Raw genomic sequence first — 27,641 nt, 5'->3', positions numbered from 1 at the left:
AGAGACACAACAGCACGACCAGTTATAGGTGGAGGGTGAGGGACGTGTCTGATACAGAATCAGATATCAATTTCTGTCGTCGAAGGGAGGTTTCTGAGGTCTCTTGAGACATTCAAAAGTCTCGGCACAAATTTCCCGCGGTAAGGTGAACTCCTTTAATTGTTCCAGGTCTTTATTTTTTATGATTTTTTTACATGTAAAAGGAGACGCAACGTTTTCCTATTTCACTTAATAACCCCAGCATCAAGCAAACGGTAGCCTGCAATTCGCCGTCCTAATTCAGTCATTAAGGTAGTGTTTTTTTTTTAAATAAGCGAACTTTAAGCCAAAACATTAAAAAAAAAAATCGCGCCGTTCCCCTTTAAGAACAGCCCCGCTCGCGCCCTCCCCCCCCCCCCCGCCCCCTTGCCCGTCTCCGCAGCGGCGGGAGGGCGGCCGCATTCCCGGAACGCCGGTAGAGGGGAAAAAAAAATTTCACCAGCGGTCTGTTTCAAGTTCCCCCCGGTAGAAACTGTGCCTGATTTGTGGCCAATGTTGGAGATGTAAAAAAAAAAAAGAGGGAGAGCAGAGCGAAAAAACACTAAAGGGGGTAGCTATGGAGATAGAACGTGTTCCCGTGGCCGCTTTCTTTGACAGGTGCTGAGAGGGGGAAAAGTCTTCAACCAGAATCCAGCATGTACGCCAAAGGCAAAGGCTCCGCGGTTCCGTCAGACAGCCAGGCACGGGAGAAGTAAGTTGAAATGCGCACTGTTTACCTTGTATCGCGACTCACGCCGGGACTTTCTGAACTGTAGCTACCATTATTTTTAAAGGGGGCAGTGTGTGTGTTGCCTGCGCCGTGCTGTTGCACGCTGGCGGGCGGGCGTGCAGTTTTCTGCCTGTGTGCGGGGCGTTTAGTTCAACTTTGTGTTGTTGTTGTTGTTGTTGCTGCTGCCGCCTGTTTGCTCCTGCTTCTGTTGTTGTTGTGGTGCTGGCGGCGGCGGCGGCGGTGGTGGTTGTTGTTGTTGTTGGCTAATGTCGGTCTCTTCGTTGGTGATCAGTCGTTTTTGGGGGGTTTCTTTAACAGTTGCCTGCACACGCACACACACGCAAAACCCCAACAACTGATGCTGTCTTGTCCCTTCGCGCCTGCCCGGTGGGTTTGCAGAAGGGCCAGCTCGGGGGTCGGCGCACACGGCGCTGGTTGGGGGGCTCTGTTTTGTTTTAGGGGCCTCGGAGGGGAGCGCGGACGGGGTTTTCGGGGGGATGCCCGGCTCGCGTCTGCGGGTTGTTGGGGTTTTTTTTTGGGTTGTGTGTGGGATCCCGGGACAGACAGCGGGCAGTCTCTCTCGCCTCCCCGCTTCTCGGCCCCTTGCTTATTGTGTGAAGTTGTGTTTTTCCTCCCCTCTCTCTCTCTCCGGGAGAGTCTTTGTTGTAGCGGAGTCAGTGGGGTGAAGAGCGAGAGAGAAACCGGCCAGTAGCGCTGTTTCATGCCCGAGAATCGGCATCAGCCGTGTGCTTAGCGGTTCAGGCGCACACGTGAAAATTAGGCTACAGAAAAGGTGCCCACAGCAACAGTCCTTGGTGTTTTAGTCATCTGTGTTTTTCCTCAGACGTTAGGATGACTTTGTGGCGTTCCACATGCCATTCTGTGAGCTTGGAAGGGGCTCAGCGGACGTGCACAAGTTTGGAGTTTTCCCTAGTTGCTCAGACTGTAGCGTCTTTCCCGTTTCATCGTGCAGGTCGGTGCAGCGCGGAAAACCAGGAAAATTGCATGTGAGCCTTGGGTGCTGGGCGCAGGGAATCGTGCTGAATGTGGCGCAGAGAGCTTGGATGGAGACGCCAGTCGGCACCTGAGGATGCTGATGGCGTTACGCAAGTTTACAAGTTTTCGAGGTATCTGGCCTTGGGAAAACGCGGGGTTCGACAGCCACCCCCCTCCCCCCTGCAGAAACCGGCCGGGATGAGGAGTCGGAGCTCCCCCGGCTCGCTCCCGCAGTCCCCCTCGTGCAAGTTGTGGGGAAAGTAGGGAGGAAGCGCGTGCGGCTCCTCGCAGCAGCCGGGTGGCGAAGCGGCACGAGGTGCGGGGGGGAAAGTTCCGCGCGCGCGCGCGAGCGAGCCGCACGGCACGGGGCTGCCCTCGCTTGGTACCCCGCCAGACTCGCTGCTCCGGAGCGGCGCTTTAATCCGTTATAAAAGCGTCCAGCTCGCCGCTGCGCGCTGCCCGCGGGCACATGTGTAGAAGCGCAGGAAAGGGAGGTTTCCCGGTCCTCGGTGAAGCGCTCCTGTCCGGCTGGAGCAGGAGTTTAGTCGCGGGCATGAGGTTGGTACTGATGGCGTATTATTACGCGTCGATGGGGCCAAGAGGGCATTAATCCTGACTGCAAATCGGGATTTAACCTGGAGGTTAGGTGTGCAGTACGGAGAGCCTCCTCACGGCAGATGCTTGGCCGTCACGCGAAGGGACCCCGTCTCTGTGCTTCCTGATGCACGTGAACGTGGGTATGTTTGCGGGTCTGTTTTCTGTGCCCGAGAACAATCCTGACGTCGCGGGGCAGCCCTCGAGGTCTTTGGGCCGAGGAAAGAGCCGGGGGTTCGGTGGGCTCGCCCGCCCGTGGGGGCGTGACGCGGGAGCCGCGCCGCGGCGGTGCCGATGGCCGGGGAAGGTGGCCCGCTCGGCGGGTGACTCTCCTGCCGGGCAGCGCGCCCGGGTCTCGGCTCAGGCGGCTTTCCATCCTGGCCCAGGAATCTGGAGATATCGAGTCAGAAATCAGAAACAGCCGGCAGCTGGAAGATGCTTCACATTCGAGCCCTTAAGGTGTAATAAATCCCTTCGTCTTCGTCTTCTGCCGCGGATCGAAAAGTTGGTCTCCCGTGCTTTTGACTTCGCCTCGGTGCTAAACACGGCGATCGTGTCTTTATTCCACTCGCATCAAACGGGACCGGTGCAGTGTTACCGGCGTGTGTCCCCCCCCCCCCCACGAGGAATGCCCCGGGACCGGCGCCACTCCACTCCACTCCGCTGCCCTGCCCACGCAAATCCACCTCGTCTCGCCAGCGGGTCAGGCTGAATAAGTTCACTTGGGACTCTTCATTAAAAAAAAAAAACCCTGGCAAAACGCTTTACTTTCACTTCAGTTCCAGTCGTCCGGAACAGCAGCAGAGGCACCTCCTGTGGGCCTGTCCGACTGAAGTGTGAAGCTCGAGTGGGGATATTGTTTCCTCTCCGGCCAGTGTGTACGAGATGCCGTTTGAAATACTCATCGCGGTTTGGGCGGCTTGTATTGGTCCCTGTGAACGGGAGCTCTAGCGGGTAGTGTGGTCCCCCTCTTCACCTTACAGGGTGATGTAGGCAGCGGCTCTGTCACCCTGCAGCTCCCAGCTGGCAGCCCCACTGGAGCCCAGCAGGTGTGAGCCTGGCCAGTACCTGGAGGGGAGACTCCTGGGAAAGCTGAGGCTGCTGCTGGAAGAGGTGTCAGTGTGACCAGCAGGGGGCGCTCACCCTGTGGTCCATGTGGGTCCTAATGCCCCAGTATAGTGATGGGGACACTATACTGTAAACAGGCGCCGTCCTTCGGATGAGACGTAAAAACCGAGGTCCTGACTCTCTGTGGTCATTAAAATCATGGGGCATTCCTTGAAAAGAGTAGGGGTGTAACCCCGGCGTCCTGGCCAAATTTCCCCCTGGCCCTTACCAATCATGGCCTCCTAATAATCCCCCTCTATGAACTGGCTTCATCACTCTGCTCTCCTCCCCACTGAGAGCTGGTGTGTGATGAGTGTTCTGGCGCACTATGGCTGCCGGCGCATCATCCAGGTGGGGCTACACATTGGTGGTGGTGGAGGGGATCCCCATTACCTGTAAAGCGCTTTGAGTAGAGTGTCCAGAAAAACGCTATATAAGTGTAAGCAATTATTATTATTATTATTATTATTATTATTATAATAATAATAATTATTCCTCTGCCGGATTTGAACCTGCAACCTTCCAGCCACGGGCGCAGATCCCGAGCCACAGAGCCACTGCTCTGCCCTCCATTTCCTTGCTGGGGGGGGTTGGGGTTCCCCAGCAGCTGGGGCATCGTGCACGGTGCGACGAATGTTCTCCCTGTGCGGCAGAGACGTTTTTTTTTTCCAAAACGTTTTCAGCCTTTCTCAAAGGCGCCGGCCTGCAGCGGACCGGGGTACGGGGTGGGGTAGCTGGTTGCGACGCCGTGCCACACGGGGGCCGTTGGGGTGGGCTCGTTCCGCTTCGAAGCGCGGCAGGCGGTCCGACCGGTGTGCCCCCGGAGTGGTTTCCTGTTCGGAAGCCGGTGCCCGCTTCAGGCGACCTCGCTTGTTAGTACAGCGCCTCGCCGCGATCGCATCGGGCCTTCCTCGTCGAAACGGGGAAAGTGTATTTCGGGAGGGGGGCGGTCTCTCCCTCCCTGGGCGAAGCGCTTCCGGAATGAGAGTCTGGGAGAGTTCGCAGGAGGCTGGCGCCAGGCCGCCACTCCCGACCTGTACCAGCAGGGGGCGCTGCGGCAGTTCGCCGCCTTGTTTCCTGAAACCTTCCGCGTCACTCGAACAAATCCGTAAAGTCCTGCCGGAAGAGCGAGCGTTGGTTTGGTGTTTTCCAGCTCTCGGGCGCTCACCGCGGGCTGGATCTGTTGAATCCCTCGAGACCCGCCCAGTTCCCGACAGAACCCCGGATGTCGGGCTCCGGCCCGCTTGCGGTCGTGCAGGACTCTTACTTCCCTGTGGCCCGGCCTCGCTGGGTCTCGGAAGCCCGGCTGGGCCGTTTCTGGTTGATACGGGGCTGGGAGGCCTCCGAGGGAAAACCAGGTTGCTGCCGGAAGTGGTGGTAGCGGCGGTGGTGGACCAGTAGGAGGCGCTCTTCCTGCGTGACCAGAATTTCCCCACCCGAGCCCCCCGGTTTGTTGATCAGGGCCACCATGTCTGGTCCTGACGGCTTGGCCACCAAAGATCCCATGGCTGTCCGGAAGAGCAGGGCTCTTTTCCATGGGCTCAATTCCCACTCTTGAAAGGCTGGATCAGTCTGGCCCCCATAAAGTCAACCCTTAATTCAGCTCGGGCGTTTTCTCCCCCCTGATCTGCTGTAGGCATGAAGCTCGTGTGGTTGAGGAGCTCTCTGTGGCTGTAGGAGAAGTACAGCTTAGCTGGTTAATAATCATAATTGCTTACACTTATATAGCGCTTTTCTGGACACGCCACTCAAAGCGCTTAACAAGTAATGGGGATCCCCTCCACCACCACCAGTGTGCAGCCCCACCTGGTTAAGTCGCTGTTGTCTTGTTGATGGCGGACGCTGTTGTCAAGGTTGCTGAAGCAGGGCCGAGCGTGGTTCTAACAGTCCGGTTCTGCGTGCTGTGCAGAGCCTGTTCTGCAAGCGGCGAGGGGGACCCTCAGAATACTGGGGGTTCGGCGGGATGCAAGGAGGGACTGTACCCTGAAAAGCCCTGACTAAGCGGGGTCTGCGCTCTTCGCTCGAGACCAGGCGGTGCGATTGTGGAGACCGGGGGGGGCTCGTCGCCTTTGAGGGGCGCCACACCCCCGCCGGAAAAATCGGGTATCTAGTTGGATCGCGCCGTCAGGCCGGTTAGTAGCTCGGTAAAGGAATCATATAAAAGCAGGCGTTTGTTGCAGATTGCATTTGTTTGTGAGGGCCCACAGGTTGACATCCCCGGGTGTGGCTGTGGGTGTTTGAGGCAGGCGTTTCGCGGTGCGGAGCCATCGAGCAGGAGGAGGAACATGTCTGTCTCCCATCCAGAGAGCCGCTGTTTCTCAAGATGCTGTTTTTTTTTTCATTTGGAAATCTCTGTTTAACCAGGGCAGTCACTTGCAGATCAAGTCCCATTTGATACGACGGCCTGGAGGCCCAGCTATAGGAGAAGGGGGTTTGCTCGAGTGGTCTTCGCCTTGCTGAAGTCTTCAAAACGGCTGTGCCCCCGCTGTGGGATTTGAACCCGCAACCCTCCAGTCCAGATCCTTGACTGCTGCTACTCCCCTGCTTGCTGCCGGTCTTCCCCCTGGTGGGGACACGGTAGTGTTGTCGTGCTGGCGGGCTTTTTGCCGAGCTCTTTTCTTGAGCGCTGGAACTCGGGTTCGAGGGCTGGGGCCCCGCGCCAGGCCAGCCAGCTGCCCGAGCACGACGCGGAAGAGAGACGCTCCCGTCTGCGGCGAGGGCAGGCTTGACGGCCTGGCGCGGGAACCTCGGAGCCCTGGGTGACCCCCGCAGGGAGGTTTAGCCTGATTCTGATTGAAAAAAGTCAAGGTGGCAGAATTGAATATCATGCTTCAGACACATGGGCCAAAGAATATCCATGTTCACAAAACAAGCCACCCTGCTTTGATTTCACAACGCGGGACGGCTCTGCCTGGACTGGATATGGACTGGAAGGACGTGCTTGTGGAACTTCTCTGATCCACCCTTGTAAACCTGGAGCGGATCCTAGTGCTGTGCATTGGGCTGCCCTGCAGGAGACCACCAGCACCGTTTCTGTCCTTCTCCGTTTTTTTCTTTAACGAGACGTTTTTTGAATCATTTTTAATCTCCTGAGGGGGTTTTTCTCCTGCTTGGCCCCCGGGTTCTTTAGCTCCAAGGGCCCTGCAGCTGCTGGAGTTCCACTGTGGTGGGGTGCAGAGGGGGGGGCAGATTCAGGAGGGTCTTCTACACTGTGGTGCTCTTGGGAGGGGTGTATGTGAATTGGTAGAGAAAGGGTTGTAACCTGGGCATCCTGGCCAAATTTCCCCCCTGGCCTTTACCCATCATGGCCTCCTGATAATCCCCATCTCTGAACTGACTTCATCACTCTGCTCTCCTCCCCACTGAGAGCTGGTGTGTGGGGAGCAGACTGGCGCATCATCCAGGTGGGGGTACACACTGGTGGTGGTGGAGGGGATCCCCATGACCTGTACAGCGCTTTGAGTGGAGTGTCCAGAAAAGCGCCGTATAAAGGATTTATAATTCTGATTAAAGCCCCTTGCCCCCTGGGTGCTCTGCGTTAGGAGCAGTGCGGGCTGGCTGTAGACCTGGCTCCTGTGCCCTCTGTCCCCGGTCCCCGTGTTACACAGACGCTTGTGAATCCGGGGAGGAAACGTCCTCGAGACATTGTCTCCCCCAGCTTCTCCGCAGGCAGGGCCCCTGAACTTCGGGGCGCAGCAGTGCCACGCAGCGGGAGACCCACGGGGCCTGTGTGCAGGCGGTCCCCAGCAGCCCCGTTTCTGCGGGCGGATGGAGCTGTGGGCAGGTGCCGAGCCGAGTGGGGGGGCGGGGGCGCCGGGTGAGAGCGTGGACGCTGAGGACCGCAGGCTGGGACCCCCCTCGGTCCCCCGATTTCATTCCCTGTGGTTGAAGCACCCCCAGCGTGAATTGGGCCTTTTCCTCTTTGCTGACGAGAAGGCGACAGGTCTTTCTTCTGCTCTGTGTCGCCGTGCACGCCCCTGTCCTCCTGTGCGGGTGGGGCGAAGTGGGCAGGTGCCCCATCGCCGGCGTGGCACGAGTGGGTGGGTAGTGCCCGCGCAGGCTTCCCCTCCGTTTCTGCACAGCGCCACCGCAGGCAGAGGCGATATCGCGTGGGTGAGAGGACTCGTGTGTCGGCGCCCCCTGTTGACGTTAATATCTTCGCCTGGCCCAGGCTGCTGCTGCTGCTGCAGGGGCTCGGTTCGCTTGGCAGTGGCTTGTGGGATGGCCACAGAGTGGCGGGGGGCAGTGCCGCTGTCACGACTATAGTCCCCCCTCCTTAAGGGTGCTCCAGCCCTTTCACTAAAGACTTCATTCCATGCACCTGCGCCCTATTCCCTGCCCACCTTATAAGCCAGGCGCTGACGCTCTTCCGGGCTCTGCATCTGATTTCCATATCGTGCGAGTCCGGGACCAGGAAGCGCCTGGTCCTGTTAAGGTTTTAACCCCTGTTCCTTGTCCCCTGTCCGCCGGTTCCGACCCAGCCTTCGTGGTTTTTATCTTGTTCTGATGGATCTTCTGGTTTTGGACTTACTCGTGTGTTTTTGGATTTTCCCTAAGGATTACTCTTGGATTGTTCGCCTCGGCCACACCTCCCCCGTGCACCAGCGCACCTTGGACACGCCCCCCTGTCTTCAGCCCCGTTTTCCTGCATGACGTTTCCCCAGTGTTTCCCCACTCCGTCGGACTGTGTCGTCCGCATAGGGTCCGGAAAGAACTGTTCGTTACAGCCGCGAGGCCCGTCCGGTTGAGGTCGGGGGGCTTCCTGCAGCTGGGGGGGATGGGGGAGTGTGCACTGTTCTGGAACCCCTATCACGGGTTCCGGTCAGCCTGCTGCTTAAGTTGGCAATGTCTGGGGGGGTTGTTCTCGTTAAGGGCTGGGGTTCGGGGGGCAGGGGGCGTGGTTTGGGGGGTGGGGTGGTGAAGCTTGCCTGTAGCCTGAGCTGGCAGGAGAGAAGTAGGTTTTTGTTAACGGACCCCTCTTCCAGAGCTCGTTTGCGAGCTGTGATTTAAGCAGGTTTCCCTCATCCAGCCCGGCGCTTTCCCAGGCAGCGCCGGAGGTTGGCTGTGGAGCGCTGTGCCGTTTGTGCAGGCCGAGGCGATCGGTGTGCGTCCGGTGTACGTCCTGTCGCTGGCACACCCGCCTGGCACGCTGTGCGGCCCCCCTCCCTCCCCCTGTCCTTGTCGATCCGTGCGGGGAGTGAAATCCAGAGAGGCGCTGGCACCCGGCGGCTCATTCTCGGGAGGGATGGCCGGGCGGCGTACCCGATGGAAGTTTCACTCGGCCCAGGGGGCACCGGTGCGGGCCCGGAGTCCTGGACTGACCTGCCCGTTGGAAGAAGTGGAAAGGGAGCTCCGTTCCTCGGCTCCAAGGCGGCTCCGATCCGGTTGACGCGGCGGGCGCTGCCGGTGCTGGGATGCTGGGAGCAGGCAGGGCCGTGTCTGTGCCCGTTCCGCCTTGGCGTCTCGATTCCGCTTCCTCCCCTGCCCGGAAGGTGGAGGATCCGGTGTTGCCCGCACCGGGTCCCGAACGGCTCCGTCCTGCAGGGCCGGTAGTCCTGCCGCTCCGCTTCCTGAAAGGGGCGATTCCTGGGATAAGCCTGGGATAGAAGCCACTGCTGCTGGACTGTCCAAGTCGGATACAGCGGGTCCCGGCTGATTTGGACTTGGGAATACTTGCAGGGTCATGACCTGACCTTGGGCGTTCTGTGGTTTGGCAAATCGACTGACTCCGTGATGTTCGATTTGGTTTCGGCTGTACGGCAGCTGTGCACGTCCGTACAGGGAGTCCAGTAGCAGCGATTGAGGGCGTTAAAATCGCACCTGCCTTCCTCCCTCGGGCGAAGAAAGATCAGACCTGTAAAACTCCTCGGCGCGTTGCTATTTTTAAAGTCCCTGCCTTCGAGGAAACGCAGGCTGGGGGGTTTTATCGGTTCCTCTCTTCTGACTGATGGCTCAAAGCCCAGCGAAAGGTCTCGTAAAGAGGGGCTCAGATGAGTAAATAAGTTCCATTTTGACCTCGGGGGTGGAGCCAAGACCAGTAAGTAGATTCTGACGGGCCGTGTTCGCGAATCTGTTACAGAGTCACGGCCTGATGGTTTTTCTGAATGGAAACCAGTTCAGGGGCGAGGTGTTGTATGCGGTCCTCACTGCGGATAATTCTGTCTCTGCTGCGGTAGAAGGAGGAGATTTTCCCACAGAGATGGGCAGTAATCTCTGTCGTGCACGCTTGAGGCTGGGCTGGTGAGCGCGCTCGGCTTGCAGCCGCCCAGCCCCTGACTCTTCCTCTCTCCTCTTCCTGCAGGTTGGCCTTGTACGTCTACGAGTATCTGCTGCACGTGGGCGCCCAGAAATCGGCACAGACCTTCCTGTCGGAGGTAAGGAGCCCCCGAACGTCTGCAGGAGGGCGCCTCCTTGAGGGTACCGATGGGGGGGGGTCGGTGAATTGAGGAGGGGTTCTTCAACGAGGCGTGAGACGTGCACCTAACCCTGTCCCAGCCTTCTTCCGGAAGTCCTCGCCCCATTGCGCAGGATCGGAGGAGAGGAACGAGAAGTCCGTGCAGCTACTGTTTTGAAGCCCCCCACCCATAATTCAAAGCAGTAACGCGTTTCCACCCCGTCAGCACAAGCGAAATTGGCTCTAAAGTTTCTGCATCTTTTGATCGCTCCTTTCTCCCGCGTCGGCCTGCAGGCGGTGGATATCGGCGGTTTGTGACCCGTTACTGCTGAGTTACGGGAGACGGCTTGAACACGTTCGTGTCAGGATGCAAGAGGAAGGGGCAGATCGGCCCCATGAGCTCATTTGGTTGGTGTGCCCCACCAGCCCCGCAGGAATAATCTGTCGTGAAATTCAAAGACAGTACACCTTTAGAATGATGTTTGTAAGAGCTTCGTTATTGTGCTGCTGCTGTTTCTTTAATTGGTGGTGCTTCTGTTCAGGAGAATGGAAGAGCTGTTGCCGGTGAGCAGTGCTCACGGCGCGTCTTCGTGCAGAGAGGAAGGAAGGACAGGAGAGGGTCGATGCAGCTGTTTGTCGTAGGACATCAACAGGCTGCTCTGTCCTCCGTTTGGGCTGCCTGGCTGCCAGGCGGGATGACCCTGACTGGGCTGACTGACAGGCCACACAATAAGACCCTCTTAGGTGCCAGCATGGGCATCCTGCTGCACCACAGACAGCCCTGCACCTGCTGTGGCCCCTCTGCTCCCAGTGCGCCCCCCATCACCTGCGGCTGTGCCCCCTCTGCTCCCGGTGCCCCCTATACTCCACCACTCTGCCCACTCGACTGGCGGTCCCTCTGCTTGAGCAGTCCTGATGTCTTCTTCCTCCTTGCCCCTAACCCCCCCCCCCCAGAAGCGAGGGTCTTCTCTTCTCCTCCTGCTGTCCTTGAGTTGCTTAGTTTTCTGGGGGAGCAAAAAAGTTGCCCTCCTATACAGAAGAGTGCAAGTATAGGGCCTGCCCTTCCCTGCCCTTCCTGCAGGGCGGCGATGGAGTATAATTAGGGGATCAGGTCCTGTTCCCCAAGCAGCCCACACAAGGAGCCAGCCTGCACAGATCTCTAATTTCAGAGCCAAAGTGAACTTCACCCTCTTTCCTTCTCCTTCTTAGCAAGCTGCCCTGCAGCCATTTGTTTTGTTTTTTTCCTTGCCTTCAGACTTGGAGCACTGCCTGTAGCAGGATAAACCAGCCTCCACTCTCTTATGTGCAGAACGACTGCTGGGTCTGTCTCCCTGGCAGCACAAGATATGCAAAGACCTTTGTCCTCCTGTTCTGTCACATTCTCACCCGGTTTGGGGTTTGCCTGTTTGTCCAGACTCGGTTCCACAGAGATGTGTGGACATGCCCCCTTGGTTTTGGGGCGACCCACAGCGCTGGGTGAGGGGCTTAGCTTTGGGTTTAGATTGTAGGCCTGGGATCATCACCCCTGGTCTGGCTTGGGGGAATTTTAAACAGACACCTGCTGTAGCACGTGACTCCTCAGAAACAGCTGAAAGGTGGGATAACATCATCAGGAATAGCCACTGGACTGTAAGTAGAATGCAGACTCTTAAACCCCCATTGGTGGCAATAACATGTTTGGACTCAGACTGCATTACCCCCTGTAACACTGCTGCAGCTGGGGGGCACTGTGGGGAAATACCCCTTGTGTGTGTCTCCATCAGTGCTCTCCAGCAGTGGCCATTTTTATTACAATTAAACTCAGCTCAAACCCTTACTGGACTGTGCTGTGGTGCTCTTCTTGCATGCCTGTGAAATTGAGCAATGCACCGCTCGCTGACAGAAACTCATGCATGGACTGGCCATGGCAGGGTCTGACGCTTACTGGCTCATCCAGTCCCCTTACTGGTCCAGACAGTGAATTAAAACCTCATTTCTTTCCCTCTTACACCTGTGAAATCCTATCAAACCAAGTGGATTTCTTACTTTTTCCATTCTCTTGTAACACTTTACAGCAAGGGTTGTGGGAGAAGGGAACACGCTACCCAGCCATGTTGAAGCCAGTGCTCTGAAGCAGCTGGATGAGATCCTTGGATTAGTTAACTACTAAATACCAAACAGAACGGCATCCTTTCATCCTCAACAACTAAATTGTTCTTCAGGTTCACGGGTAGATTTGCAAAGAGAAGAGCACTCCTCTTTAGGTGCTGGGAGCAGAGTGCCCAGACTGCAGTGAGGTAATTGGAGAACTTTGTCCATGTCGGGTCATTCAGTCAGGTGCTGGGACTCCGGGTTTCTCTACAGCTGTTGGGTGACGTAAATATTCCTGAGAAGCTTTTGAAGCTCCGTTCCAGTTTTTACAATCTGCATGGTTCTGAAGAAGCAGGAGAACAGTATACTTCTTCTGATGTGCACAGAGGGAAGCAGAGAAATTAACGTTTGGCCAGTCACAGTTTTATGGTGTTCAGTACTACTGCTCTGAGTTTGATTCCAGTGTGGGTCAACAGTCTGTGTGGAGTTTGCATGTTCCCCCTGTAGTGTTATGGATGTTGGACAGAAGCTGCAGAGAATTTCATTCTTTATGGGTCTGTTAACTGGTCCTTGCTCTTGGGGCCAGAGTCCTGCAGAACCAAATGACCATGTCGTGCCCAAAGGCCCCCTCTCGTCTGTGGCGGTTCTGATCGTGATGAGATGAGACTGAATGCCTTGTGCCTGGTGCTGTTCAGCTGGAGAAACCTGAATGTGGGCAAACGGCTTGTCGAACCGAGTCAGATTTGCTTCGCCGGCATCGTTTTCCTTACGTTTCTCATTCCTTTATTGTAGATCCGATGGGAAAAGAACATCACGCTAGGGGAGCCCCCTGGATTCCTGCACTCATGGTGGTGGTAGGTATCGGGATCCTGAGAACCCTGTCATCTCAGTGTTGTGAAATCAGAACGGTGGCAATATGCATCTGCTGTGCAAATCTCATGGTGTTTTCTGACGCCCGAGCAGACCAAACAGGTACAGGTTAGCTTCCTCTTACTTAGATATATATATATCCTCTTAGATATTTCATGGAGGGGAAAAAAGAGGGCGCAGTCGATTTATAAATCAGTTATATATTCCTTTTAGTTAAATTTTGCAGTGTTTTTGTTCTATATCTACCCGGATTGGCACTGTTGTGCGTTTTCCATGGTTCGAACTCCGTCGCCGCACACGGGGGAGAATGAGGAAGTGTAGGCGGATTCCTCTGACCCCGCCCACCTTCCAGCCAATAGTCATTTGAACACATCATGAGCAGCACCGCCCCCCTACTACCAGGTCAGCAGTGATTGGAGGAGAGGTGCGTCACTAACTGACCACACCGCCGGCCTGCAGGCCTCAAGCTCAGGTTGGGGAAGGCATGTCTGACTGGGAGTTGAACCCTGGGATCCGGACGAATTTGTTTCCTTTGCCCTGTTACCCTTGTCGGCTTGTATTTACACAAGCACCTGGGAGGCCTCAGCCGCTCTGGGGACCCCCGTCACAGGCCCGGCCTCGAACCCGGGCTCAGAAAGCTCTGCCCATGTTAAGCCGCACGCCTTTACCAGTTGAGCTACTCGGGCTACCTCAGCTCAAGTCTCCCTGCCCCTTGTCGGGGTCCGCTCCCAAGGTGTTGGGTGTCCGTCTGGGCCAGGAATTCCAGGGAGACGTGGGAGCCTTGTTTCTCCGCGGAGAAGATCACTCCCCCCCCCCCCCCCCCGCTCCCACAGTGTCCAGATGGTTGGGGAAAGCGCCCAGCCTCCCTCTCCCTGCTGTAACCTCTGTCTCCGACTGGCCTTTGTTAGCGGAGCAGGGAAAAAACCGGATTAACTCCTTACATTCCAGGCTCCTTTGTGTTAAACAGCCAGACCCTGATCCCCACGCCCCCCCCCTCGTTCTCGCATTCCCTTTGTTGCTGTTGTTGTTTCCTGTTTGGAAGGGGACCTGAATGGCCGGGGGGGGGGAGGGGGAGGAGGAGGAGTCAGTCGTCCCAGGACAGAGGGTTACTGGGCCGTGAAGTTTATGGAGGGGTCAGAGGGGGGCCTGGGGGCAGGGGGGTGGGGTTGGGCCTGGGGGTGTCACTAGCCCTACCCGTTAGTGCGGTGCTGTTCTGAGATCCTGCTCCTCTTAATAAGCCTAATAGCTGTCCTCCGCCATGGCGATCATGCTGGTGGTCATGTCTGACCTCTCACAGCAGCTCGGCACGAACCCCCTGTGGGCCGGCCTGTGACTTCCAGGGAACAGAATAGGAATTGGATGAGAAAAAACGCATTCCAGTTTCAGGCCCTTGTGTCGCTTCTCTGTCCTTATCCGTCCTGCTCTTCCTCTCCTTTCCTATGTAGTTTTCTTTTGCGATTCAGCTGCCGAATGCATTGGTTCAGCCTAAAGGGGGGTGTTTCGCAAGCCTGCGGAGCAGCAGAAGCGCTCTCCGGGCCGTCCGAGAGACTGCCGATGGCTTTGTCCCTCTTCGAGAGAATCCGTCCCTCCTAGCAAAGTGCACGCTGTCCCTCCCCCCCCGCCGTGCACCACGTCTGCGTCAGGCCCTGCCCCATGCGGGTGTAGGTGCCCGCTCGGCCTCGCGATCATCTGCGTGCCATGGCGGCTCTCCGTTTTGTGCTCAAGGACGAGGGGCCCTGGAATTTCAGCTGCAGTTTCGGTTTCAGCTTCCTGCCCTCTCCTCCCAGAATGCTTCAGTCCGCAGGAGGCGACCCTTGACCCCTGTGGCCAAAATTGACCCCCCCCCCCCCCACGACATGAGGTCGCTGCTCATGTTCAGAAGGGCCCGCCTGGCCCAGCCCGTACCCCCTTCCCAGCATTCCCTGAGCCCCCCGCCCCCTGCTCGGAGCTCTTCAGGGGCGAGCCTCTCCTCGGGTCTCCAGCGGGTCGGTTCGATTTGAGCCCCTCCCGGCGTCTCCCTCCAGCGCGGGCCCTGCCAGATCTGCAGCCTCTGGACCGCCGTCGGAGAGGTGGGCCGCAGCTCCCGCCCCCTCTCGCCCGCGTTTCCAGCCCGGGCCCCTGAGCGGGACCCCAGAGGGCGAGCGGCAGAGGGAGAAGGGGTGCCTGGATGCCGGAGCTTGGACTGCCAGTGCAGCTCCTTGGACAGGCTCTCGATGAGAGAGGACAGCTCGAGTCTGCAGTCGCCGGGACCCCTGATACAGCATCCCAGTGTGCTCCTCTCCCAGGATCGGCCGGCAGCTGATCCCTGGCCATCGCTCTCTTTTTGTTTTGAGTTCCCCCAAAAGAGCAGATCGGTCCGTGCAAATAAAATGACAGTTCCTTAATTTTTCCTTTTCCTGAACTTTTTCATGGCGTCCGATTTTCCCTATGCGTTCCCCGGAGTCTTGTGAGAATTCTGGGGCTCATGGCCAGGCCTGTGTTTAAAAAGGGGGCTCATTTGCAGCCTGTGCATTCTGGGAGTTTTAAACAAATGTCCTAGTTGCAAATACTGACACTGTTAATTCCAAAACATTTAAAAGCGGAATCGGAGGCTCACCGTTGGTGTGATCAGAGCATGTCTGGTGTGTGTGAAAGTGTTGATGTTTTTTTTTCTTTATGGGTAACATGCTGGACAGTTTCTTAGAGGGGGGTAACCTGTCTTTTCATGTCTGCTCTTCCTGTTTAAATGTGATGTAACCGGGGCATTTGAAGAAGAGCTGTCAGATTACTGAACTCTACAACTGACTCACACTGATATTTTTATTCCTCTTTTCACACTGCTTGTCTGACTTGTATGTGATTTAACTTGTTGTTGTTGTTGCTGCTGCTGTTCTGTGTTTGAGTTTTTCCTGAATGTTTTTGTCTCGGAGCCGACATGCAAATTTCACTCGTGCATGCAGCTTAACGGAACTGAAAAGCTAGATGATGTCGACGCCCGACAGAGCTCGGCCTGCCTCACAGTGTTGTCTTCCTGCTGCAGTGTATTCTGGGACCTGTACTGTGCCGCCCCAGACCGGCGGGAGACCTGCGAACATTCCAGTGAAGCCAAGGCCTTTCACGACTACGTGAGTGACGGCTCTTCTATCCAATCCAATCGCAGGGCGGGGGGGCGGGGTGTGGTCGGGTGGGTGTGGCTGTTGTGTTGATTAGGGTGCATACTGTTTCCCCAACTCTTGCCAATTTAGTAGGTTACAACAGCAACACAAATCATGTAAATTAACTTCATGGTGCTCGCTCAGTATTCCTCAAAGCCATAATGCAGACCCCCAGGCACTGGGGAAAGGGTTCCGAAGTTTGTGCAAGTGTGTCCGGGGGGAGTGTTTCTGTCTGTCTTGGTGTATCGTGCTGTCCTGCACAAGCTCTGCAGTGGTCGGTCTTGCCTTGTGGTTGTTTCTCAAACGCCGGTGGCCCCGTAGTTTCTGGGTGTCTTGATCGTGCAGCAGGTCGGAGGAGTTCCCTGAGGTGAGATCCTCCAGTGCTTCTCCTATCTCCTCTCTCACGCCGATAAGAGCTGCTTGGCTTGCCTTGTGCGTTAGTCGCAGGATGAAGAGATCCCAGCAGCCCGCAGACTGATGTTTTGTATATTTCTGTGATCGGCTGTGATGGGGTTCGGAGGGGGGCGGGGGGCTCTATCAAGGTAAGATGCTGAGTGAGCCACCTGTTTTGTGTTGCCGCAGTTTGAACCGGCTGCCAGCCACTGTGCTCGTACCTGCGCAGCGCGGCCGAGAGGCGACGCAGTGCGCGACTGGGCTGCCTCCTTCCTCAGCTCTTCCCGTCTCCTGCCTCGTGGTTTAGCTCTCCGGTCTCCCAGTGGGTCTTGGTCCTGGGCTCCAGGCTGTGCCCAGACACTTTGACCTCTCACCCTCTGCCTCCGCCAGTTCGGGGAGCGCTGTTGCCCAGGTCTGTCCCCTTCTCATCAGTCCTATTATTGTGGCTGTCTGGTGCGGGGCTCCGTTCTCCAGCCCCAGGGGGTCACGTGCAGGAAAGGGTGAGGATTTGAAACACGCTGAGCTTCTCGCAGTCGCGTGGCAGAGGCAGAGAAGGGTGTCTTGATGAGGTGGCGCGTCCTGGCCTCAGAAGAAACATGTATTCTTGGCTCCGAGCCATTTTTCTTCGAATAAGACGCAAATGCAGCTCGTGTAGCGTCCATGAAGGGCTGTGTAAAACTGTCCGTTTTCTTTGCAACATAATAATAATTGCTTACACTTATATAGCGCTTTTCTGGACCCTCCACTCAAAGCGCTTTACAAGTAATGGTGATCCCCTCCACACCCATCAGTGTGTACCCCCACCTGGATGATGCGCCAGAACTCTCCCCACACACCAGCTCTCAGTGGGGAGGAGAGCAGAGTGATGAAGCCAGTTCATAGAGGGGGATTATTAGGAGGCCATGATGGGTGAAGGCCAGGGGGAAATTTGGCCAGGACACCGGGGTAACACCCCTACTGTTTTCGAGAAACGCCCTGGGATTTTTTTTTTTAATTACCACAGACCTCGGTTTAACCAGGATATCGGTAAAACCGATATGAGAAATATCAGAGGGCCCTGGCTTCCCTCTCATTTAGATCAGGTGCAAGACTGACCCTATGGGACCGTCTTGTGCACGGTAGTTTGTGTGATCGAAGAGACCAGGCAGGAGTTTCCAGGGAACTGAGGGCTGCTCTGATGGTGACTTTTTGGATAGAAAAACCTACAAGTGCATGATCCTAAAACTGGCCTGGAGAGTCCCAAGGCCTGCTACGTGTCCCCCAGTCATGACTTCTAGTGACGAAATTTAATTTATTGATTTAATTGGCGAACCCAGCTGCTGTCCCCCAGGTCTTCAGCTCCCCTGCGGATCTGTAGCTTTTTCAGGTTGGGTTGGCTTGGGGATCTCCGACAGAGCAGGGAAATGGATAAAGACCCCCCATTGCACAGGAGTCTAGTCCATTCCAGGTTTTTCTCAGCTGCAGGGGGGGGAGGGGGGTTGGTTGGTTTGAATGTTGGGGAGGGCAACCCTGAGGTCAAATATCCCGTCTCTGGAAGGTCTAGTCCAAGAATTAATGGCCCACTTCCCTTGACCTCTGACCCTGCTGAAGTTCACAGGGTCGGGATGCATCCGGTGACACTACCCCCCCCCCCCGCCCCAGGTGGACGGCTGGATTGATGGCCGCTGCATGCTTCAGGCTGACCCTTTCCAGTGTTCTCTGGACGGAACTGACCAGCGTTGTTTTGGAAGTTTGAAACGGAGGTATCACAACAGGGACTTTAAGTACAATCCCTTCCCTGCCTCCTGTTGCCTTTTCAGTCGTTTGTGAAAGGTGTGTAATAATTAACTTGGCCAGGACACCGGGGTAACACCCCTACTCTTTTCGAGAGACACCCTGGGATTTTTAATGACCACAGAGAGTAAGGACCTCGGTTTTACATCTCATCCGAAGGACGGCGCCTGTTTACAGTACAGTGTCCCCGTCACTATACTGGGGCATTAGGACCCACACAGACTGCAGGGTGAGCGCCCCCTACTGGCCCCACTAACGCCTCTTCCAGCAGCAGCCTTAGCTTTCCCAGGAGTCTCCCCTCCAGGTACTGGCCAGGCTCACACCTGCTGGGCTCCAGTGGGGCTGCCAGCTGGGAGCTGCAGGGTGACAGAGCTGCTTGGCCTGATGGGAGCAGGAAAAGCAGGCCATGAGCTTGTTCACGCGGGTTTGGGATGCTGTTCCCACCGGTCCTCCCTGCAGTGTTGCGCGTCGGTCAACCTGATCCCCCTCCTGGGGATCCCCTGGGGGGCCACCAGCAGTGCTGGACAGGTGCTTCAGGTCCGGAGTCGACATTCCCGGTGCCATTGCCAGTTCTACAGCGGATTCCCCCCCCCAATCCAGCTCTTTAAGGAAAAGGCTGATCCATCCTTTGCGGAGGATGGGATTTCTCTCCCATCAGAGCCCGCAGCACCAAGCCAGCATCCACAGGGAGAACGGGGCTTTCCCAAAGCGGTCCGAGACGCCGGAATTCCGGAGTTCAACGGTGGTGCTGAGCCGGAGTTCTGGGAAGACGGTCGGACGGGGTCGTGGGCCGGGTTTGGGAGCTGCCGGTCTGCCCGGCGTGGCGAGGGAAAGCTCCGGGTTCATGCAGATAATGGAATACAGTGTGCTAATCCCCCAAATCCGGGGAATCTTTCAGGGCTAATCCTGGGATTTTATGAGATTGAAATGTTGGCAAAGGTCCCAGAGTTTCGGGATTCCTGATCTTCAGGCTGCAAATCCCGTGTTTGTTAGGGACGTGCGCTTTTCTAAAACATTATTTATTTTGCTTGTCAAGGCTTTGAAACTGGGACAGTTCTCCCAGCTATTGTGTCAAAAGTTCTATTCATTTATGTACATAGCTTTTATCCCTTTAACAAATGTTACTGCAGAACTATTAACATATCAGTAACTAAACGGTCAAAGGGAGATTCCAGGTGTTGTTATAATAGCGCTTTTTTTTACTTATTCTGCTTAAATCTCCATTTGTTGTACTTGTAGATTCTTACAACATTGAGTTTTGGTATTCAGATGTGTAAGGTGCAGCTGAGGTTATTTGTAAATGAAAAGCAGAATTCACTGTTCATGGCTCAGGACTTATGCTTGGCAGAGCCGTGCCTTGTGGAGGGACAGGAGATTTTAACCCTGCGGAGCCCCCTACTGGTGGAAGGAGGTTTTTAAAAAACAGAAAGGCAGGATTAACAGAAGGCTGAGGGCTTTTTGCAGGCAGGGGACAGCCCTGCTTCCCTGACAGGTCCCCGTGCCCCGATCCGGGGGTGGGGAGAGTTGGGGTGTGCTCCGTTCCGAGGCCTTTCTGCAGCTGTGTGGGGTCGCGCCCTCGTCTCAGCAGCGGGAGGTTGGGTCCACAGTGGACGTTCTTCGCCCCTCGGATCCGCCACACCTGCAGAGGTTTTATTTCTACTGCCGTAGCAGAGGGTTTTCAAACGGCACATCGGAGGGGGGCGACCTTGGAGCGGGGTGAATTGTACTGCCTCTTACGTCCGCTAAAGGGTTTCTGCGGTCTAGAATTTCGGCCAGCAGCTTTTATTTTTTAAATCCCTGTCAGCTAGTTCCTCCAAAATCCTGAGCTGCCCCCCCCACCTCTCTCTGTGACTCTCGCCTCTGACTCTCCCATCTTTCGCGTTTGAAGTGACCCCCGGCTTCAGCCCTGCTCCCCACCCCTCTCTCTGTGGGGGTCTGTACTGTCTCCCCTCGACCCCTCCACTGCCAGCGTCTGCTGATGTCACTTCCGGGTCACAGCCCACAGCCCTGAACGTCCTGCAGGATCCTGGTCAGTCCCCCCACTAGACATGGCTTGTGACGTCGCTGGAGCTGTCTGCTCTCCTCTGGGGTCTGTGCATCTCTTCCTCTCTGTCCCCGTGTGTGGGGGAAGGCCTCTCTCCCTCTCTCCCTGGCTTGGCTTCTCCCTGTTTGTTTTCCTCCTGCTTGTATGTTGCAGTCCTTTCCCTGCTTCTGGTCTGATTTGCCTGTGGTCTCTCTCCTACCTCCCCCCCACCCCCCACCCCAAGCAAGGAGAGTGATTGGCTGATCTGGCAGCGTGCTGGCGGGGTCGAAGGTCAGGAACACGCTGGGGTCATAACGAGGGGGGTTGAGGGTTTCAGGCCCTTTCTCAAGCTCTGTGCCAGCCCTCGCCACCCTCTCCGGCTATTCCTCTCCAGCCGCTGCAGTGAGGGGCTGTCCCTCTCCTCCTCATCCCCTCTCACGGCCTTCGGTGAGCTCCAGCACAGCTCCCCGCCAGGGGTGCCAGCCTCCCCCCACCCTCGGCGTGCTGAGCCCACCGAGAGACACGGCCTTTTTCTCTATCTGGCCCTTGTGGGTCTTAAAAGTTCCGAATATCAGAGGGCTTGTCTTTGGCAGCAGTAGCTGTGTTAATACTGACCGGTTACTGGCACTGAAGTTGTGTCTGGTCACCCCTCTCCACGGTGTCTGACTGGCTGTTTTGTGGCAAGTGGGCAGGGAAGGGGTTAAGTGTGTTGATTTCTAGGCGCCGGGGCTGTATCTGGACATGCTCAGTCGCTGCGGCATCATTAATATTTGATTTGAGCTGTGGAGTGCGAGTGCACAGAGAGAGGGGGGTGGATCTGAGGGACAGCGGAGGAGTGGAGGCAGACGCCCTGCTGGATCGCTGGCACTGCTCACGAGGAGTTTGAGCACACGTGGGTATCCCGTCTCCCTGTGCGCCGCACAGGAGGAAATCGCCCCCCAGAACACGAAAAAACACGACTGCCACCTCCTCTTCCTCCGCGAATCTGAAACGCAAAATCTCAAGGGGGTCCGGGGTTCTCTGGGAAGACTCCCTCAACGGCGTGGGCTGGATTTCAGTAGCCATTTTGATCCTGTCCAAGAGGGCCGGATCAGTACAGGTTTTGTCCTGGGCCATCCAGCGCAGAACCGCTCGAGAGTAGCAGCCACCCCAGTTGCTCACTGGTTGTTATGGGCAGAAAGGAGAAGCCTGTGTCACTGGAGACTGTGGTGCCGGGTTCAAGGTCTAATAGGATCTGGTCAGTGTAACATTGCTTACCTTTGCTTGCTAGAATCTCCCAAGGATTTAATCCGATTTGGCTTTATCCCAGAAATGTGCATCACGGAGGGCCCCTTTAAGCGATTCCCGAACAGTAACACGCGCCTGTAGCTTTGCCGGCTGAGCCCCAGGTGCATTGTGGGACATGACCTTGACGTGCTCGTCAGTCCCGCAGTCAAAAAGAACTCTTCTTTGTCCATCCAGCTATTCGCACAGGTCTGTGCTGCTCCTAACTGAGCCGGTGTGTGTGTGTGTGTGTGTGAACTGTTGTGCTGATGGATCAGGCTGCGTGTGTGCAGGAGGTCACAAGGTCACTCCCCTCATGCAGGCGGAGGTGGGTTTTAGGTCGGAATCTCAGGGCCACGTTTACGTTTTTAAAAGCATTCAAGATTGCGAGCTTTGGGGGAAAAATGACCTAAGAGGACTAAATCTTTTTAGGATTCTGGTGTGTAAGTAAAGATATTTAATGGTTATATTAATTTTTATTTTAAGTAGCTATGCTATAAATGTACAGTTTATGGTAGAGAGTGTTCTAATAATATCTTAACATTATTTTTGAAAGGGAATAACTTTGTGTCTTGTATTTTGAGCTTTGTAAAAGAAAAACTTGGTATTTTGTGGTCACTGTTCACTCATTCTACAGACATCCAGTTAAGTGTTAAAGGGATTTTGTCCTCCACGTCAGGCTGTGGGCTGTGGCTTCCCAGCATCCTCCTGCTGGGGTGTAGAATTGGCTGTGCGGTCTGACCTGGCCGTGCTGATGTGGAGTCCAGCAACGTGTAGAAATCGCTGTGTAGAAAAACCGCGCTGGTCTGGCCTGAAGGACTGGGAGTCTGCAACAGACCAGCAGCACAGCCGCTCATGGGTGTGGGTGTGGGCGTGGGGTGTCTGGGGGGGGCCTTGGCGCTCGTGTCAGGCGTTGCCCCCGCTGTGCAAGGCTGGTGCGCTGCTGTGCTTGGTGCCCTTGCTTTTTGACTAAGTACCAGTTTCAGACGAGCCCCGGTCAGAACCGGGCCTGAGCCCAGCAGCCCTCCTTGGATGTGCCTTTTCCGTGGTACGTTTAAAGTGTGTTTCTAAATTGTGCACAATGGGGGGGTAATCCTTTACACAAAGGGTGGTGGAGGTCTGGAACAAGCAGTCCAGCTGTGTTGTTGAAGCCGATACCCGGGCTTCTTTTAAGAACTGGCTGGATCAATTAAGTGCTAACTACCTAACGAGCTAGTCACTGGAGGCCATGTGGCCTATAGATCATGCAGCAGTTTGGTAGTGAAAGTGGGACTGCAGCTCCTGTTTCTCAGATAGGTTATTTCATTTACAGTATTGTAAAATTTTACAAATTTTGAATTAAGCAGGAAATCGTGATCTTTGTGAAAGTACTGCAAGTCGCACAGCCCTGGTTTCACCACAGGCAAGAGTGAGAGTTCTCACAAATTGTGACGTGAGGCGGCCCTTCCTGCTCACTAGTCACTGTGATGGCTAATGTTATGTGATGTACACGCAAATGAGTACAGGTGGTGCAGCAAACATTTCACCACAGAAGTGTTCCAACGTGATCTGCATGCAGAGTTAACAATTAAGTAGTATTTGTCTGCTGAACTGTCTCGAAGCCGAGAACAATATTTCTATTGGATTAAAAGAGATTCACAAGCCTGCTTGTTTACAGTGTGATAGGGCCACCTGACGTTCTGTTGCCTCATTCTGAATTACAGACAGAGGTTAATATGGCGCTGTGCATACCTTTTACACGTTAACACGTCACTGTGCCCATTTGACTTTCATTGTGGGTTGAAATGGCTCATCAATGCTGATTCCTTCTTACTCCGAAATTTAAGAAAAAAGCATTGCAGTTCCTCTTTAATTAACCAAACAATCTCATCCAGTTGTTTCCTGAAAGATCCTTGGTATGGGAAGATGTCTGGGCTGCTTGTTCCATACTCCCACACCCCTTTGTGTAAAGAAGTGTCTCCTGTCCTCTGTTTTAAAAGCACAGCTCTATGGTTTCCTCCTGTGTCCCCTGCTTCATGCTTCCCTGTTGGTTCTGATAAAGTGCCCTAGGTCGGCTCTACCTTTTGAAGATTTTGAATATTTATACAGTTCTCCCTGCTCATGATTTAAAGAGGTGTTGAGCTCCTTCAGCCTGTCAGTGCGGGACATTCCCCTGCGCCCTGGGATACATCTGGCTGCTCTCCTCTGCACCAATTCCAGAGCAGCAGAATTACACGCTCTGTAACGTGGTGCCCAAAACTGTAAGCAACAAACTAAATGAGCCGCTACCCACACTTAACACAGTTTCAACGCAACACCCCTCCGATCCGATTCTGCGCCTCCTCGGAGTACGTGCACGCTGTGGAGAAGGAAAAACCTGTGTGTCTCGCCAGGCTTGGCCTGTCCGGTCCTGTGGTCAGTTTGGCCGTGCCACCTGCCGGTAGAGCCCTGTGCTCATCGGCAGGCGGGTCAGTGGGCAGACAGGACCGCTAGCGGGTGAAGACCTGTGTCGCGGGCGGCTCTCGGCCTCCGCGAAGCCCAGCGCCCTCCTCTCTGCCGCGGCGCGCGGCTCTCGGTGGCGGTGCTGAAGTGCTCGTCTCCGCAGAGAGAGTTGGCAGGCAGTGCTGGCGGGCGCCGTGCTTGGCACAGGACCCCGTCTGGTGCTGTAGTGCAGGCTTGGCCAGGCTCTCTCTTTTTTTTTTCTTTTTTTTTTGTGGGAGGTGGGGAGAGGAATGGCTCTGGAGTAAGTGCCAGCATGCTGGTTTCAAGTACCAGCTGGGCACCCAAACTCGCGATGAAAATAAACCAGCCTCCTTTAATATCTGTGAGAGCGCGTGGGGGTGCGGGTCTGTGTGTGGGGGGTGTGTGTTGGACGCCATGCCTGTTAATTCTTATTGATCCGAGCTGCGAGTCAAACACTCAGACAGCGGATGAATGCAGAGTGCTTTGTATTTAAGAGTTTTCCAGTTTTGCCACACTTCCTTGCTGTTAAAGCAGGCTGCGATTAATCTTTCTGGGGCTCTGTAGACTTTCTGCATGTGTGTTGCTGTGCCTGCAAGCTCTGAGATCTATACCTCCCTGTCCCCTGTGATGAGCAGACACCCTGCCCTGCTCCTTGTGCTTCCTGAATGAATGGTCTCTCGGGAGCTGAGCCCTCCCCAGGAATAAGCAGCTCTCTGAGATGCGGGGGGGGGGGGTGGAAATGAGACCAAGCCCAGAACAGCAGTGGCCAGTCTGGGCTTGTTCGTATTCCCTGCGCACCTGATAGCGAGAGTTCTTCCCCTGCGTTTGTCTTGCCGTTGCTAAACACACGTCTTTAAAGATGTGTGGCGCAGCAGTCTTGAGGCTCTGGAGTCTGTTAAAGGTGATCCTGTGCCGGATTTCCCATTAGGCACTGCAGGCACAGTGCCTAGGGCCTACGAAGGAGGGCAACACTAGTGACTGACGAAAAACGAGCTGAAACAACACGCTGGCGATCGATTCTAGGTGCTCCAAATCAATAATTATTCACTATCTAGCGGCTGTTCTAGAAACTAGAAGTGTGGAAGTGATGGTCTCTCGACTCGCCCCATCAATCGCCTGGTTTAGCATGAGAACAGTTTAAAGTCCATCTTGTCAATCGACGTCATTCAACCGGCGTTGACCCCTCTTCTGGCACATTTCAGAGTGAAAGTGCCGAGGGCCCACGAGCGCCACAGTCCGGCCCCGAGGTGGTCAGGGCTGCTGCTGGGCCCTCCAGACAGGTTCCAGCAGAGTTCAAGGTTTAAACGAAACCAGGTATCTTTAAGGATGTGAAACGCTCATCAGAGAGCTAAGGGCTCGTTGCATCTGGGGTTGGTGGTGGTGATAAAGCTTCAGTAGAAGAGGGTGGGGGGGCAGTGTTTCCTTTAAGCTGTGCGAAATCGGCGCACATAGGAAACTGAGCTGCACACCAAAAAATTAAATTCCCCAAAAAGTATGATGATGATAAAACAATTGCAAAATGCTAAATTGCTGCGAGAGGCCCAACTTGGCTGTGTGCGTTATTATCGCTACTCGATCATCGATATCTCTGCTCTCGTAGTCTCGTAGCTCCCTGCTCATGCCCTCTCCACACTCAGTCTCTAGGACTGGGCTCGCTGAGTCACTGTCCTGGTCTTTTGGATGACTACCAAAAATTTATTAAAAAAATTTATTATTACCAAAAAATAATTTCAGGTTTACAATTTTACATCCACGCCGTTTAGTGCGCACAAGTTTTTTTTTTTCACTGGGGGGGGACATTTGCACAACTTGAAATTTTGGCGCACACCGGCCTTTAAGTATAGAGGGAATGTTGGGGGGGTAGGGTTTCAGAATCGTCCCCCCCCCCCCCCCCCACATCTGGCAGGGCAGCACCACATGGATGCACACGCACACCCTCGTGCAAATACGGGGCCTGTCCGTGCGATGACTGAGGGAGCCGTGACGAGCCTCACGTGCGTCACTTCAGTGCTATCTGGGGCATATTTACAGACAGTGAATTTAATGCACAGTAATTATTATTTTTATACCCTGTATTTCGCGGGCCTTTCTTCCAGACTGCAACAGCTCCCCACTGACCAAATTACTACCTCCAAAGCTCTGTGCACCTGGTTCCCTGACTCTTGAGGATGGCAGGGGAGATGCAGAACGCTTCTGGCCAGAAATTTTTTTTTTTTTAGAAAAACCTTCAGCTTTTCTCTGCAGGCCTGCTGCTCTCGGTAATGCTGGCTCTAAATCTTTTTTTTTTTTTTCAGCGTCGAGCTGTTGATGAATTAAATTCCTCTGCTGCTTCTTTTTTTTTAAAAAAAAAAGCGTGTCATGGTTCAGCGCTAACTGCTTCTTGACGCACGGCGGTGGGGCCAGAGGAGACCCCAGCTGTCTTTGTAGGGCCCAGTTCTAGCCTCTTTGCAAATTAAAATCTGGGGATCGGGGGAATCTGTATTTTAAAAAACAAAGTGGATCTACTGTCCCGTGTTAGTCGATAACCCTGTGGCTGTGGCCCAACTTGCAGACAGAACCTTTCCGTGAAACTTCGAGATGCATGGCATCGAAATGCAGTTTGGCTTCTGAGAAAGCAGATCGTCAGGGAGGGGGGGGGAGGGAGGAAAAACTAGATTTTCTTGCACAAAGACTTGGGAGCCTTCTCAGGGGCCGTGTGCTCTGTAAAGCTGGGAGCCTGCAGGTGAAGTTTCAGATTGCTTTTTGAAATGAAAAATGGTCCGGTATCGAGGAGGGCCTGGCAGGGGCAGCTGGAGGTGTGGGACAGGTGTGGATTTTCCGTTGGTGCTGGATCGGGATCTCTCTGATCCGAGGGGACGTTTTTTCCGACTGCTGGGGAGGCTGTTGGCGCTGGAGATGGGAAGAGAACGCGGGGTTCGACGGACCCCAGCTGTCTTTGTAGGGCTGAGCTCTTGCCCCTCGGCCAATTAAAATCCAGGGATTGGTGGGGAATTAATATTTAAAAAAAAAGGGCGGATCAGCTGTCCTGCGGTAGTCAGTAACCGTGTGCCCGTAGTTTTACAGGAAGAGCGCCACTGTCCTGCCCCAGGGGCGCTGGCAGCGTTGGCACCAGGGCCGGGGGGTCACGCGGAGTTCAGCCGGAGGGGGTGCCCCACCCCCTAGCTGCTCAGAGGCCCTGCGGAGTCTGTAGGCCCCCCGGGCTGGGCGCTGGAGAAGGGGGGCAGGATTCGCGCTCAGCCCTCCTGACAGGGTGACCTGGTTTCTGCGCGGCTGAGGCTGCTGTTCCCCTAATCCCTTCAGTCCGCAGCCAGATTAATGTCTGTTCCATATTGTCCGAGGGCGGGAGAGCGCCTTCCACAGAAAGGCTCAGCTCGGGGAGGGCGCCTGTTTACTGGACGAGGCATCGGGAAGCGTGCTGCGCCCTTCCTCCCACCCCCTCCACCGTGCACGAAAGGGGATGTTACCTGGAGGCCTGACGTTCAGAGCCTTTCTGGAAACTTCGAGACGCGTGTCATCGAAATGCGGTGTGGCTTCTGTGAGAAAGCAGATCGTCAGGGTTGGGGGGGGACGGACTAGATTTTCTTGCACAAGGACTTGGGAGCCTTCCCAGGCGCCGGGTGCTTTGTAAAGCTGGGAACCTGCACGTGTGGCAGGTGACGTTTCAGGTGGGGAGCTGCGTCAGCGTGCGTAGGCTGCACAGGAACAAGTAACAGGTTTATTCCATGGTGGAAAAAAAGAAGGACACAACGTTTCGGCCGTGGAGCCTTCTTCAGGTGTGCAGGTGAAGTTTCAGATTGCTTTGTGATTTGAAACGTGGTCCGGTATCGAGGAGGG

General features: G+C 55.3%; 1 protein-coding gene across 4 annotated transcripts in view; it reads left to right on the top strand.

Moving 5' to 3' along the window:
• Positions 1 to 455: 455 nt before the first annotated feature.
• ssbp4 (single stranded DNA binding protein 4) overlaps positions 456 to 27,641 on the top strand; it is a 62,795-nt gene continuing 35,609 nt past the window's right edge. For 2 of the 4 annotated variants that reach the window (XM_069186221.1, XM_069186220.1), the window contains exons 1-4: positions 458 to 730; positions 9,747 to 9,819; positions 12,702 to 12,763; positions 15,799 to 15,883. In XM_069186221.1, the coding sequence (XP_069042322.1) occupies positions 675 to 730; positions 9,747 to 9,819; positions 12,702 to 12,763; positions 15,799 to 15,883 (276 nt within the window). In that variant the 5' untranslated portion in view covers positions 458 to 674. Of the gene's footprint in view, positions 731 to 9,746; positions 9,820 to 12,701; positions 12,764 to 15,798; positions 15,884 to 27,641 lie in introns of all 4 variants that reach the window. The other 2 variants (XM_069186222.1, XM_069186223.1) reach the window with 2 other exon arrangements.

The sequence above is a fragment of the Lepisosteus oculatus genome, chromosome 29 (genome assembly GCF_040954835.1).
Source record: "Lepisosteus oculatus isolate fLepOcu1 chromosome 29, fLepOcu1.hap2, whole genome shotgun sequence".
Taxonomy (NCBI): Eukaryota; Metazoa; Chordata; class Actinopteri; order Semionotiformes; family Lepisosteidae; genus Lepisosteus; species Lepisosteus oculatus.
Note: the sequence above shows the minus strand (reverse complement) of the source record. Positions and strands in the feature narration are given on the sequence as shown.